This window comes from Triticum aestivum, chromosome 1A, assembly GCF_018294505.1.
Source record: "Triticum aestivum cultivar Chinese Spring chromosome 1A, IWGSC CS RefSeq v2.1, whole genome shotgun sequence".
Lineage (NCBI taxonomy): Eukaryota > Viridiplantae > Streptophyta > Magnoliopsida > Poales > Poaceae > Triticum > Triticum aestivum.
The window spans coordinates 399417247-399431712 of record NC_057794.1 but is presented as its reverse complement, the minus strand read 5'-3'; the positions used below and the strand labels follow the sequence as shown (position 1 = coordinate 399431712).

At 46.4% G+C, this 14466-nt stretch overlaps 1 protein-coding gene across 1 annotated transcript; it reads left to right on the top strand.

Moving 5' to 3' along the window:
* The first annotated feature begins 5319 nt into the window (after window positions 1-5319).
* On the top strand, window positions 5320-11746 carry LOC123052944 (lysophospholipid acyltransferase LPEAT1). The gene is made up of 8 exons (XM_044476317.1): window positions 5320-5971; window positions 7149-7268; window positions 7386-7423; window positions 9022-9086; window positions 9590-9658; window positions 10331-10464; window positions 11188-11328; window positions 11430-11746. The coding sequence occupies exons 1-8, from the start codon at window positions 5498-5500 to the stop codon at window positions 11535-11537; spliced, it is 1149 nt and encodes a 382-aa protein (XP_044332252.1). The 5' UTR covers window positions 5320-5497; the 3' UTR covers window positions 11538-11746.
* The last annotated feature ends 2720 nt before the right edge of the window (window positions 11747-14466 follow it).

Sequence of the window (14466 nt, the reverse complement as noted above, 5' to 3'; positions counted from 1 at the left end):
TCAAAAATATCACCCCGTCGGCCTCTTGCTGGCCGAAAAGGGATTTTTTGGTCTCCTATTGGCCGAAGAGGGACTTTTCGGCCAACAGTTGGCCAAAAAGGACTTTTCGGCCAACGATTGGCCAAAAAGTACTTTTCGGCCAACAGTTGGCCAAAGAGTCCCTCTTCGGCCAACACCTGCTCTACTTTTTAGAAAATTCATATAAAATAGGATTTTTAGTATTTTAATTTGATTCTTTTTGCATTAGATTAGAAATTTTATGAAGTTTCTGTAGATATCAAGTTTGACTAGATTTGGAAGTTTGAATTTGAATTTTCATGAATTTTCTCAAATCACTAGATTGCCTATAATTTGAGCTAGGAGTATTTTTTTAGATGATTCTTTTTGCTACTGGTTCTTTGTGACTTTGTTTATCAGTACTAATTAATTGGTGAATTTTAGGATTATTTAAAATTAGTTTTTACGTCATTCTCTCCCTCCATTTTCTCCCTCCATTTTATTTCCCGCCATTCTCTCCCTCCATTTTCTTTCCCGCCATTCTCTCCCGCCATCTTCTTTCCCGCCATCTTTTTTCTCGCCATCTTCACTTCTCAACTTATAAAACGAGCCTCATGGTGTCGACGATCGTAGATAACATCGTCTGACACGGTCTGTGTCTCCTGCGTCGGTGCTGCAAACACTTATGACTTCTCTCAGACAATGTTTCACACTCCACATGAAGGCATCATCGTCATCCTCCGTCGATGCAGCACTCCTTAGTGTGGCGGGAGAGAATGGCGGGAAATAAAATGGCGGCAAAGAAAATGGAGGGAAAAAGATTGCGGAAAAGTATTTTTTTTCATGTATAAAATGACAATGGTTGTACAGGATTTACAAGGCACTTTTAAATATAAACTCCTATGAAGCTCAAAACTAGTTTTCTAGTAGGATAAAAGAAATAAAATACAAAAAATACTACAAATAAAATAGTTACTGATAACTAAACAGAAACAAAAAGAATATGTCAAAAAACTAAAGAAAAAATTTAAAGCAACTAAAATTAAAAGAAATAGCATAAAACCTAACAAACACTAAAACAGAACTGTTTTCATAAAAACCTAATTTTAAATAATTATAAAATTAGCCAATTAATTACTACTGTTAAACAAATTTACAAAGAACCAGTAGCAAAAAGAATCATCTTAAAAAATACTCCTAACTTAAATTATAGGCAATCTAGTTATTTGAGAAAATTCATGAAAAAATTAAATTCAAACTTTCAAATCTAGTCAAACTTGATATCTACAGAAACTTCATAAAATTTCTAATCTAATGCAAAAAGAATCAAATTAAAATACTAAAAATCCTATTTGATATGAATTTTTTTAAACAGTAGAGCAGGTGTTGGCTGAAGAGGGACTAGGGACTCTTTGGCCAACGCTTGGCCGAAAAGTCCTTTTTGGCCAACGCTTGGCCGAAAAGTCCTTTTTGGCCAACGGTTGGCCGAAAAGTCTCTTTTCAGCCAACAGGAGGCCAAAAAGTCCCTTTTCGGCCAACAGGAGGCCGACGGGGTGATACTTTTGATTTTTCTCCATTAGGGTGTATAGTTTCCGAATTTGCTATAAAAATCATCATAGTTTAAAAAAATCGTTTTTTCGCAAAAAAAGTGAATGTTGTTGCCTATAAAAACTTGTCATCACCACTCCATGAATAATGAGGAAGGAGATACTAAGATTTGTAAGAATATTCCTTTTTCTTTCAAAGTTTTCATTTCATTAGATAGGAATATGGCAAACGCCCTCTTAGAGTAAGCATGAGAATCACCACACAGGAATATTTGTATAATGGTTAGTTCTTTCTTTCTACCAGTTCCTTTTTCTCTGATTTCCCCTATTTTATCGTAAGGAGGCTGAGAAATACATTAGACAGACAATAGAAATGCATTAGTCAAATGGCACAAATGCAATTGACCTAATTAGAAAATGCTTGTTCAAATAAAGTCAGAGACTGAGGTAAACTTATACAAATAACACAGTCCCTTTTGTACATTAATTTGAAGTGCAAAAAACGTCTTACATTAGTGTACGGAGGTAATAATAGATAAACTAAGAAGATGCAATGTACTATTCAAAATATAAAATGCCATGCAGCAACCTAGAAAAATGTACAATTCACATTAGTACAAAATGCAATAGGAACTAATGTAATGTCGCAAGCCACTAACTAGTGTAAACTATATAATAGACAGAAAAAAAACAGTAAAACAATACAATGGGGATACACCTTTTGAAACAAAGCGAAACGAATAATGAAAAAAATATTTCGACTGGACATGCTATTCACGAGCATCTAAAACTGGTGGAAAAGGGTGAGAAGGATGTTCGGGCAAAAATAATCCTTGTTGCGAGCAGCTAAATTATAGAATAACAATATAAATTATGTACTGATACTATATGAAAAGTGAACATGCATAATAAGATTCTTGCTATTTTTTTAGTATTAAACTTCCTTTTTCTGTTTCCTCCATACTCCTCCCAGTTTCCAGAATAATCTATCAAGCATTCGAGGAACGCCAGAACAATCCAATAAACTGTTCGACTCATGTGTTGAGTAACGTGATTGTATTAGGAAACATAGGTTAGACTAGGAAATATTCTGGCTTGCCTTGTACTCCAAGTAAATCATGTACTTCTATATATATGCCCATGAGGCTCAAGCAATACATCAAACTATTCCACCAAACCTCTCTCTCCCTTCTAACATGGTATCTATCGCAAGTCAATCCTAAACCTAGCCGCCGCCGCTTCCGCACCCGCGCGCCGCCCCCGGGGCGGTCGGCCTCCATGACCGCCGCCGGGGGCCGCGCCGCCCGTACCTAGTGTTCGTCCGCCGGCCGTGTTGGCCGGCTGCCCTAGAGAGTCTTTTTTCCCGATCCTTTGATCTGGGTTTTCTCTCTCTCTCTGGTCGCTTTGATCGGCGTCTACTTTTTGGTTTTCCGGTCTTCGTGATCCGGTTTGCGTCGCCCACCGCCGCCGTCGACCCCGTGCGCCTCTACTCCGACTTCGGCATCGACTACACCGGCGTCTTCACCGACCTGGCGGCCTCGCGCGTCGTCCACGCGTCTACCCGCCGGTCGCCCCGACCCGGCGGCCTCGCATCATGCGGCGGCCCTTCACCGCCGCCGTTCGTGCGACGGCCCGCCCGTCGATCTACGCCGGCCGTCACCGCCTGCTCCGACCGGGACTCCTGCATCACCCCGACCCGGCGGCCTCGCGCCATGCGGCGGCCAATCATAGCCGCCCTGCCGCCCGCCGCCGCCGGCTTCATCTCGGACTCCGCCGCCACCACGCCTTCACCGAGCGGTGTCCCCGACCTCGCGCGCGATCGGCTTGATCACCCGCTCGCCGCCGCTATCAGCCTCATCTACGCCGCGCAACCGACCTGGCCCGTCGGTTACGCGCGCATCCGCAGGTCCCGTGAAGATCGTCCCCGAGTTCAGCGCGTCTCTCCACCGATCGAGCATCGGGCTGCCGCTGCGTCTCCCCGTCGGGCCGCAGCGTCGCTGCCCCGTGGTTCTTCTCCCGGCTGCACCGACTCGCGTCACCGCTGCGTCGCCCCTTCGGGCCGTAGTGTCGCGGCCCTCGGTCCACCGCCGCTTCGGGGCCGTCCGCTTCAGGCCGTCCCTGTGGCTGCACCGACCCTCGCGCCGCCGCTGCGTCGCCCCGTCGGGCCGTAGCGAGTGTGGCACGCGGTCCACGCCGCCGTCCCGAGGCCGTCCCCGCGGTTGCACCGACTCGCGAACCGCCGTTGCGTCGCCCCTTCGGGCCGCAGTGTTGCGGCCCGCGGTCCCTGCCGCCACCCCGAGGTCTTCCCGCCGTCGCCCCGACCCGCCTGCCGCCGCTGCGTCACCCCTTTGGGCCGTAGCTCCGCGGCCCGCGGTCCACTCCACCGTCACCGCGCGTCGACCTCCCGTGGTATGCGCCGCGCCGTCTTCCTTGGCGCGGGAACGCCACCGTCCACGCCGGTCTTCGTCATGCTGTCAGGGTTCTTCGCCTACTTCGAGCACCGCCGCCGCACTCCTAACCTAGCCACCGCCGCCGCCTTCAGGCCGTCGCTGCCGCTCTTCTTTGGCCGCCGCCGCCGCTACCTTTGTAGCCGCCGCCGCCGCCCGTCCACCCCCTTCGTCTTCGTCCAGCACCAGCTCGTCGCCAGCGTCGCCGTCATCTACCCCGACCGCTTCATCTACTCCGACAACCGCGGGCGACATTGGCCCCGCGCTGATTGGCGCCGCAACCGTCGTCGAGTCCTTCTCTGCTGGCCTCTCCGACTTCTCCGACATGGCGTACAGCTCGTGCAGGTCCCTCGTCTACGCATGCCCGGTGCTGGCAACACCGATGCGTGCCTTCATCCACGACGTGTCCCCGGGCCTGGCAAGCCTGGTCGGCGCTTCGTCAACTTCATCTTCGTCCGTCTACGCATGCCCGATGCTGGCAACACTGGTGCGTGCCTTCGTCTATGATGTGTCCCCGGGCTTGGCAAACCCGTCGCGACGCGCCGTCAACAACATCTTCTTCCCGGCGCCTCACTACTTCGACACCAATGTGCCCATGACTAACTCGGCGCCACCTTGCGCATGCGGCTCCACGGCGACTTCCTCGACACCGGCCACCCCGACTCGACATCGACCACGGCATTCTTCGCACGGCTACCTCGACCACGGCTCCACCACACACGCTCTCGGCTACATCGACAAACGGCACAAAGGGCTACCGCCTTGCTTGAGCAACCTCATCGGTTGCCACTTCAGCCACGACTCCGCGATGTGTCGACCGTTACGACTGTGGGGGGGTGTCCGTCGGCTTACCTTCGGATTCTTCTCCAGTCTCACCGTCTGCATCGCTACCGTTGTGACTGCGGGGGGATGTTGAGTAACGTGATTGTATTAGGAAACATAGGTTAGACTAGGAAATATTCTGGCTTGCCTTGTACTCCAAGTAGATCATGTACTCCTATATATATGCCCATGAGGCTCAAGCAATACATCAAACTATTCCACCAAACCTCTCTCTCCCTTCTAACATCATGAAATGAAAAGAATATAAAAAATAGAAGTTGGTTCGCCGTCACGGATTGGATTTGAGACGTACGCGTGGCGAATTCTGTCATTGCCGCCGACGGCACGTCACATTTGCGCCTATTCTGTTGAGCCTGGCTAGTTCGAGTCGTCCACGCAAAGTCGTAGCTCCGGTAAACCCATCTCGCACGCCCTGAGCCGTCCGATCCAAATCCCACGCTCTTTCTCCCTTCCCCCCCATTCCCGTCCCGCCGTGGTCCTCCTCCCCCGTGTCCAGCCCACCCACGCCACCACCGACCAGTCGACCGCCATCAATCCCTTCCCAAGTTCCCATCTCCACCTCCCCACCCCACCGCGGCGCTTCTCTCCTCGTCATGCAGACCTAGTGCTTGCTAAGGCCACCGCCACCGCTAGGTTTAAGCTTCTCCCTCCGTCTCCGCCACCATGGCCGTCGACGCCGCCACCGCCCCCTCCGAGCTCGACGGCAGCATCCGCGGCGAGGGGGAGGTCGCGGCCAAGCCGCCCCCCTCCGCCGCTGCACCGGCGGCGCGGGAGAGCCCCGAGGAGCTGGACCGGAGGTACGCTCCGTACGCGCGGCGGGACGCGTACGGGCCCATGGGCCGCGGCCCCCTGGGGGCGGCGGAGGCGGCGCGGATGGCCGTGGCCGCGGCCGTGCTCCTCCCGCTCCGGGTCGTGGCCGGCGTGCTCGTGCTCGTCGCCTACTACCTCGTGTGCCGCGTGTGCACGCTGTGGGTGGAGGAGGAGCGGGCGGGGGGCGAGGGCGAGGGCTACGCGCGGCTCCAGGGGTGGAGGCGGGCGTGGGTCGTGCGCTGCGGCCGCGCCCTCTCACGTGCCATGCTCTTCGTCTTTGGCTTCTACTGGATCCGCGAGCACGACCGCCGCTTCCCCGATGCCGAGGTAGCAATTGTAAACTAGTATAGTACTATTTTCTACTTCTGTATACGGCGTAGCCCAATGTGCCTATTTCCTGTTGCCTGCTTGCTTGATACCTCTGCAATGGTAGAACTGGATGCTGTGATAGCCCGTAGTATGTGATGCCTAGTTTGTTCATTGTTGTGGTGCTTGTCTGGTCTGGTCTGACGTAGTTGGAGATGCATATTTTGGGGGACGTCTCTGCTGCCTAGTCCGTTTCCTTGGACTGGATCAACGTGTTGTTCTAGCATATGTACTTGCTTAAATTTGGTCAGGCATATGCCCATCCTGTCAGCCTAGCATCCCTTCATCAGTATACTTTGCGAATACTTGCCTGCTGCTGACACTCATGACATGATGCATGGGGATCATTCCTTCTGGTGCAAATGTTTCTACTATTATAGAACTATTTGTTCGTCACGGGGTTAAAATTGGTAGATCAAATAGTAGGATGCAACTATACTGTGCTGGACCTGTTTGTTATCTGAATTAGTATTCATTCATGGCTTTGTTCAAGGTCCTCTGTCATCTTCCAGTAAGCGAAAATAAGACCGTTCAAGATAAAGTGACACGTGTTCCTGTATCTCACTGTATCTCCAGACAGTTCTGTGCCAGCAGCCGTGTTGGCGTCGGCCACTCGGGCGAGGGCATAGCAGTTTTTTACTTAGTACAGCTCTTCCTTTTTTAGGCCTTGATCTTGTTTTGATTTGTTGTGCTTTTCTTTTCTGCGTCGGGCCTCTTGGCCTTATGTACTCTTGCACCTTCTTGGTGTTTCTTCTAATACAAAATGATTCATGTTTGAGAACAAAAAAGTGACACATTTCCCTTTTTAGTCAGTGAACTATGAATTTGAACTAATGTTTAGTGTTTGTTCTGAATTATGTATGACATATTAAATTTGTTTCCTATTTAAGACGGATGCAGATTATGAATGCTTGGGCTTTGTTCCATAATGCTACACCTATCTCTATTCTCTTATAAAAATATAAATAATGTTACATTGTTACGATGACTGATAATAGATGGCTAAGTATGGAGTATTTGTACGTATAAGGTTAACAGTCTGTTCAACAGTTTACCTAACCTTCTTTAATAATTGAGTATTGCATGCCACTGCTTTTGCGTCTATCGTATATCCAACTGGACAGTTCATTTCTTTTAGGGCAAGGATCTGGGCCACTCTGAATTATTGGAAAGACCAGGGGCAATCGTATCTAATCATGTATCATATGTGGATATTCTTTATCACATGTCATCTTCTCTTCCAAGTTTTGTTGCTAAGGTACTTCAGTTATGTATGTTCTAATGTTGATGTATTCATATGATTTCTTGAAAATCATGTCGTCAGAATATATTGATTTTGACATGCTTATTTTGCACATGACTATCATTCTTGAAGAGATCAGTGGCCAGATTGCCCCTAGTTGGTCTCATAAGGTAATAGCATTCTCTACTGTATTGAGTCTCTTGCTTCTCTACTTTTTGGTTGAAACAAGTCCACATAACCCCCTGAGATTTCACAGAACGACTACATAACCCCCTGAACTTTAAAACCGGGTATTCCACCCCCTGAATTTTACAATACCATTCAAAACACCCCCGGGAGCTTTGGAGATGGTTTTAAGAGTGGTTTTGTGTTTTGTCCACGTGTTGGGCTACAACCGGCATGCTTCTCCTGGAGCGCATCGCCGGCCCAAGGGCCGAGCAAACAGTGCATCCTTTGGAATCCCCACCTCCATCTCATGCTGCAACTCCCTCTCGCTCCCTTTCCATCCCCGTTGCTTGTGTCCAACCACTCAGCCCGTGGCCACGCACCCCGAGAGCATAGCGCCATGGCCACCCTGGCTTCGTCGCTTGTTGGGTCCAGCTCCGGAGAGGGCCTTCGTCTTGCTGTCGTCCATGGATATGAAGAACTCGTGGAGCTCTTGCCACGCCCAATTCCGGCGATGCCATTGCACTAACGTCTAACTTGGCGCAACCATGCATGCCAGGAACCTGCACACGTCTTTGCGGCGGGTCTAAACCCTCATTCCGCCTGCTACGCGCCAGTGACATGAACCACTCCAACTACTGCTCGTCCTGCCGCCATCAAAAGAATCCAAAACAGGAGCACAAACAGCCGTCAGGCACTACTGGGTGGTGTGCCGCAAGCAGGCACTGCCGCCGGGTGTGGACACAAGGCTCTACCCCATGGGTCCATGATCGACATGTACGCACCTCAGGACAGCAACTGCACCCGCCGGCCGGGCTGCTCTGGCAATGTGGTCATCCGCACATCGATGGCGGCCACCGTTGGAGAAGTGATTTCCAGCCCAATCTGCTACAGTGCAGCGACTAGCCAGGGACCGACTACGCTACTTGCAATGACTCGTCGACGTTATGGACAGGCTGACTTGCAACATCCCCGCGCGCACATATCCCCTTTTAGCTAGATGGGCATGTCGCTCAGCGACACGGACTTCAGGTGTGGTGCGCCCTCGTTCATAGGGCCGGCGCGTTATACATATGAACCAATGGGGCAAGGACAAAGTCGTCGAGCTCGAGCCATTGCTAGAGCCATAGAGATGCCGGATTTCCTGAAGGTGTCGGTCTGCCTCTGCCTGGAGGCTTAGACTGCGTAGGAATAGCAGCTGGACGCATGCTCACATGTGCATGCATGCATTGTTTGAGCTTCCATGCTTAAACTGCTTCCAGGCTTAAACTGTTTCCGTGCTTCCATATTTGGTTGTTTGATTTTTCTCCTTTGGCAGTTCCTGTGTAGTGTATTTTCAACCGTGTGGCAAAACCACCTGCTGAAACCACTTGTAACAGAGTGAGGGGGTGATATGACTGGTTTTGTAAACATCAGGGAGCCAAATACCCGGTTTTGTAGTTTAGGGGGTTAAGTGTCCGATTCGTGAAACTTTGGGGGGTTATGTGGACTTCTTTCCTTTTTGGTTAGAGCAACATTGTATTTTAGCGGATAGTATATGGCTAGACAGTTGCTTGTATTTTTTGTTAACTGAATTTACAACATGATTTCTGTTGTGATGCAGCAAATGCATTGGTTGTATTTTTGTTCAGCGAGAGTCTAAAACTTCGGATTTCAAAGGTGTTTCAGGTATATGACGATATCTAACCTTAAGTGATCATACTTAAAGTTTCTCATGCTTCAGTTATGGATTTCTTTTCATCGTCGTGGTTCATGCTTAGATTATGGCTTATGCAATTCATACTCGAAGAGTTACTATATTGGCACAATGAATCTCCACAAACTGATCGGTGCCTGCACTCTACAAGTATATCTTATTCATAATCATCATCGTGGTGACCTTTCAATATAGTCATGCCAGTCTTGAACTGTTAGTTTAATTGACGTTTGTTTATACAGTTACTGTAGGCAGATTCACTTCCGTTTATACAAAAATAGCTAGTTTTTTGTGGTCAGGCTTGTTGAAACAACATACCCCATATCATTCTATGTTGAATATGCAGTTGCTGCAGATAGATTCACTTCTGTTTGTACATAAATGACTTTGTTTTTTGTGGTCAGGATTTGTTGAAACAATGTACCTTACGCCATTCTATTTTGCTTGTTGTTGCTTTCTAATTTGTACCATACAGGTGCTGTAACTGAAAGAATCCAGCGAGCTCATCAGCAAAAGAATTCTCCAATGATGTTGCTCTTTCCTGGTTGGTGTATAATAATACCTCTTTCTTTTGCCATTCAATCTGCATATGTACAGTAACTAAGCATTTTCTAGTTTATTGTTCTTCTGTGATGCATATTTGCATTGCTAGTGACCTGGTATATTTTCCTTTTCTTGTGGAACGCATTTTGTTCTTAGGAGTATATTTTTGTTTGTTCACTATATCTTCTAATTACATCTATGATGTGACTAGTCTTATTTTAATCTTATTTTCCTTTTTGCTGGGATTGCAATCCAATCTTGATATAAGATCGAGATGCTGTATCTGTATTTGACTTGCAGTAGCTTTCCTGCTTGATGAATTTGGATTGTTAACTGCATTGGCTTTAAGTATGCATATGTTTACGTGCTCCTTATATAAAAAGATACTTCAATATTTCATGCTATAGCTGTTCAAATTTAGCACAATCTATTTTACTACTACCTCCATACACTAATATAAGACGTTTTTGTAGTTCAATTTTGGACTGCAAAAACGTCTTACATTAGTTTACAGAGGGAGTTCTTCTATATTTGTACTCAAAACTGAAATTGTGAAATTACGTATTGTGCTCCAAGAGCACTTGGATTAAGTGTTTGTAAATCTGCCTCTGTTTTTATATATAGTCTTTGTTTTATGCATCTTACTTACACTTGGTTATATTCCTAATTGTAGAGGGCACAACTACAAACGGGGATTATCTCCTTCCATTCAAGACAGGGGCCTTTCTTGCAAGAGCACCAGTTCAACCTGTCATTTTAAGATACCCTTACAAGAGATTCAGTCCAGCATGGGACTCCATGGATGGGGTGAGTGTCAATGGCAAGTCTGCACACATTTGTACTTGTCAGTTCCAAATGCCTATAATGACCACATGTATGAACAATAAAATGAAATGCTCTTTATAGAATTGATGATGTCTTCACTAAAATAACATTTCATCGATATCATTTTGTGTTGGTTTCATTAGTGCATATATTCAGGACGTTACATTGATGAACTTCCTGTTATTAGCTACCATTTTGCCCATGTATCCTTTATATTTTTTTCACAATGGAATATACTGAGGTACACCTTTTGTTTTCTTAATTTATTTTCTCACCCTAAAGTCTAAAACAGTTTATATAGAAATTACATATAATGGACAGTTGACCTGAGAAAACTAGTACTTTAGTGATCAAAACGATCTTGAATTTCTTTACAGAGGGAGTAAGACTTGTGCGCAATTCATTCGATAATAATGGTTATAGCATGTTTTCTAATGTTTGTAAGGTGCATCCATAATGAGTGTGTTCTATGGTACTACCTCTGTCTGGAATTAGTTGACGCTCAAACGGATGTATCTAAACATATTTCAGTGCTAGATACATCCGTTTGAGCGTCAACTAATTCCAGACGGAGGGAGTGCTTTCCTGAAGTTACCCCAACTGATTTTAGCAGTCATCCAGATAACCTCAGTTAATTAAATATACGAAAGAGCACTTCCATATATGAGCATCTAGTATCCATTTTAACTTCGGTGAAACTTTCAGGCACGCCATGTATTTCTGCTCCTTTGTCAGTTTGTGAATCATCTAGAGGTTGTGCATTTGCCTGTGTACTATCCTTCTGAGCAAGAAAAGGATGATCCGAAGCTCTACGCAGATAATGTACGGAAATTAATGGCAGTGGAGGTACATATATTCATCTTTCTTGTTGATCCATCAGCCTTTGAAATCTTTTGTTTTAGATGTATATACCAAGTTATTAACTCTTCTTGACTTCCATGTTTCAGGGAAACTTGATTCTTTCAGATCTTGGGTTAGCGGAGAAGCGAGTGTACCATGCAGCCCTGAATGGTAATAATAGTCTGCCTCGTGCCTTACACAAGAAAGATGATTGAAATGTATTACCATTGGGATTAGTATACTGACAGTCTGAGTGTCTTGCTTGTAACAATAAATAAAAGTGGGTGTGTTACATGGCATCCATCCTCATGTTTGAGAGGAGCGTTGTGAATATTACCCCGATGTTTCACTGTAGAAAACAAGCAACTAACTGTTGTGGTACAGCGAATATGTGAGCAATAAATGTACACAACGGGCTTTCATACACCTCTTCCTAAGTTCCTATGGTCCATGTGAGCCTTTTAAACACTGCTTGTTCTGAAAACTGAATCGTCTATCTACTTGGTCGCCCCTGCAGGCTTATCATGTCGAAGTTAATTTGGATACCACTGCTGTTTATTTTCCTACATGTGCCTGAAAGCAGAAATCGAAGTTTTGTCACTAATCTTTCCCGTTAGGGGAGGACCCTTTGTAGATGACCACTGGCCACCCATTTTTTGCAGCAAGAATCAGGCAGGCATTTAATCGGGAAGGAGGTGAAACTTTAGGGATTAAGGCCTCACTTCGATCGAGGGTAAAATTTGTGTGCTCTATGGTGTTTAGCTCAAGTTTTAACTGAACAACAGGCAGCAGACAAAATTTACACCCAATCCAGACAGGGCCCAAGGGGAAACTCCCCAATATATGGGGAGCAGCGATTTGGCTCCCGAGCTCATCTGCTCACTTCACACTCAACATCGAGAATTACAACCAGCATGGTAGAAGTCTGTCAACATCTTCATGACCAAAGCATAACCAAACCGCCGTACAAGCACTAGCATAATTGGCCACAAAGTGACTAGTAGACATGACGTGGAGTTTCTACACCTGAGCTCATATGTCCGCGTGTGAACAGTAAAATAAATAAAATAGATAAGCATTTAAAAAATTTTGAATTTTTTTGTGGCATACTTTAAGAAATATTTGTTGTGCATGCAAATTTTCATCATGAAATGACATTCGTGGAAGGCGTGGTAAAGAAAACAAAATTGACGTTATGTAAATGTTACTTTCAAACGCATTTGGGGCTTTGATTTTTTTTTGCCACGACTTCGATCAATATGATTTCGTGATGAATTTTACATGCACAACAAACATTTCTTAAAGCATGTCACAAAAAAATTCAGAAGTTTTTGAAATATTTTTCTATTTTATTTATTTTACTGTTCACACCAGGAGCATATGAGCTCAGGTGTAAAAAGGCACTTTCGTTTGACTATGCTTAACATGTGTCGTACAAGTTTGACGGGACTTTAGCAAAGTTTTAATTTCTTCCACCAAGGACGTGTGCACCAAGAGATTTTTGTCGATTTACTTGAAGGAAATATGCCCTAAAGGCAATAATAAAGTTATTAATTATTTTCTTATATCATGATAAATGTTTATTATTCATGCTAGAATTGTATTAACTGGAAACATAATACATGTGTGAATACATAGACAAACAGAGTGTCACTAGTATGCCTCTACTTGACTAGCTCGTTGATCAAAGATGGTTAAGTTTCCTAACCATTGACATGGGTTGTCATTTGATTAACGGGATTACATCATTAGGAGAATGATGTGATTGACTTGACCCATTCCGTTAGCTTAGCACTCGATCGTTTAGTATGTTGCTATTGCTTTCTTCATGACTTATACATGTTCCTATGACTATGAGATTATGCAACTCCCGTTTACCGGAGGAACACTTTGTGTGCTACCAAACGTCACAACGTAACTGGGTGATTATAAAGGTGCTCTACAGGTGTCTCCGAAGGTACTTGTTGGGTTGGCGTATTTCGAGATTAGGATTTGTCACTCCGATTGTTGGAGAGGTATCTCTGGGCCCTCTCGGTAATGCACATCACTTAAGCCTTGCAAGCATTGCAACTAATGAGTTAGTTGCGAGATGATGTATTACAGAACGAGTAAAGAGACTTGCCGGTAACGAGATTGAACTAGGTATTGAGATACCGACAATCGAATCTCGGGCAAGTAACATACCGATGACAAAGGGAACAACGTATGTTGTTATGCGGTCTGACCAATAAAGATCTTCGTAGAATATGTGGGAGCCAATATGAGCATCAAGGTTCCGCTATTGGTTATTGACCGGAGACGTGTCTCGGTCATGTCTACATAGTTCTGAACTCGTAGGGTCCGCACGCTTAACGTTTCGATGACAGGTATATTATGAGTTTATATGTTTTGATGTATCGAAGGTTGTTCGGAGTCCCGGATGTGCTCACGGACTTGACGAGGAGTCTCGAAATGGTCGAGACATGAAGATTGATATATTGGAATCCTATGTTTGGATATCGGAAGTGTTCCGGGTGAAATCAGGATTTTACCGGAGTACCGGAAGGTTACCGGAACCCCCTGGGAGCTTAATGGGCCATAGTGGGCCTTGTGGAGAAGAGGAGAGGCGGCCAGGGCAGGGCCGCGCGCCCCTCCCCCCTAGTCCGAATAGGACAAGGAGAGGGGGGCGGCGCCCCCCTTTTTCCTTCCTCCCTCCCTCCTCTTTCCCCCTCCACTCCTAGTCCAACAAGGAAAAGGGAGGGAGTCCTACTCCCGGTAGGAGTAGGACTCCTCCTGGCGCGCTCCTCCTGGACGGTCGCACCTCCTCCCCTTGCTCCTTTATATACGGGGGCAGGGGGGCACCCTAGAGACACAACAATTGATCGTTTGATCTTTTAGCCGTGTGCGGTGCCCCCCTCCACCATAGTCCACCTCGATAATACTGTAGCGGTGCTTAGGCGAAGCCCTGCGTTGGTAGAACATCATCATCGTCATCACACCGTCGTGCTGACGAAACTCTCCCTCAACACTCGGCTGGATCGGAGTTCGAGGGACGTTATCGGGCTGAACGTGTGCTGAACTTGGAGGTGCCGTGCGTTCGGTACTTGATCGGTCGGATCGTGAAGACGTACAACTACATCAACCGTGCTATGCTAACGCTTCCGC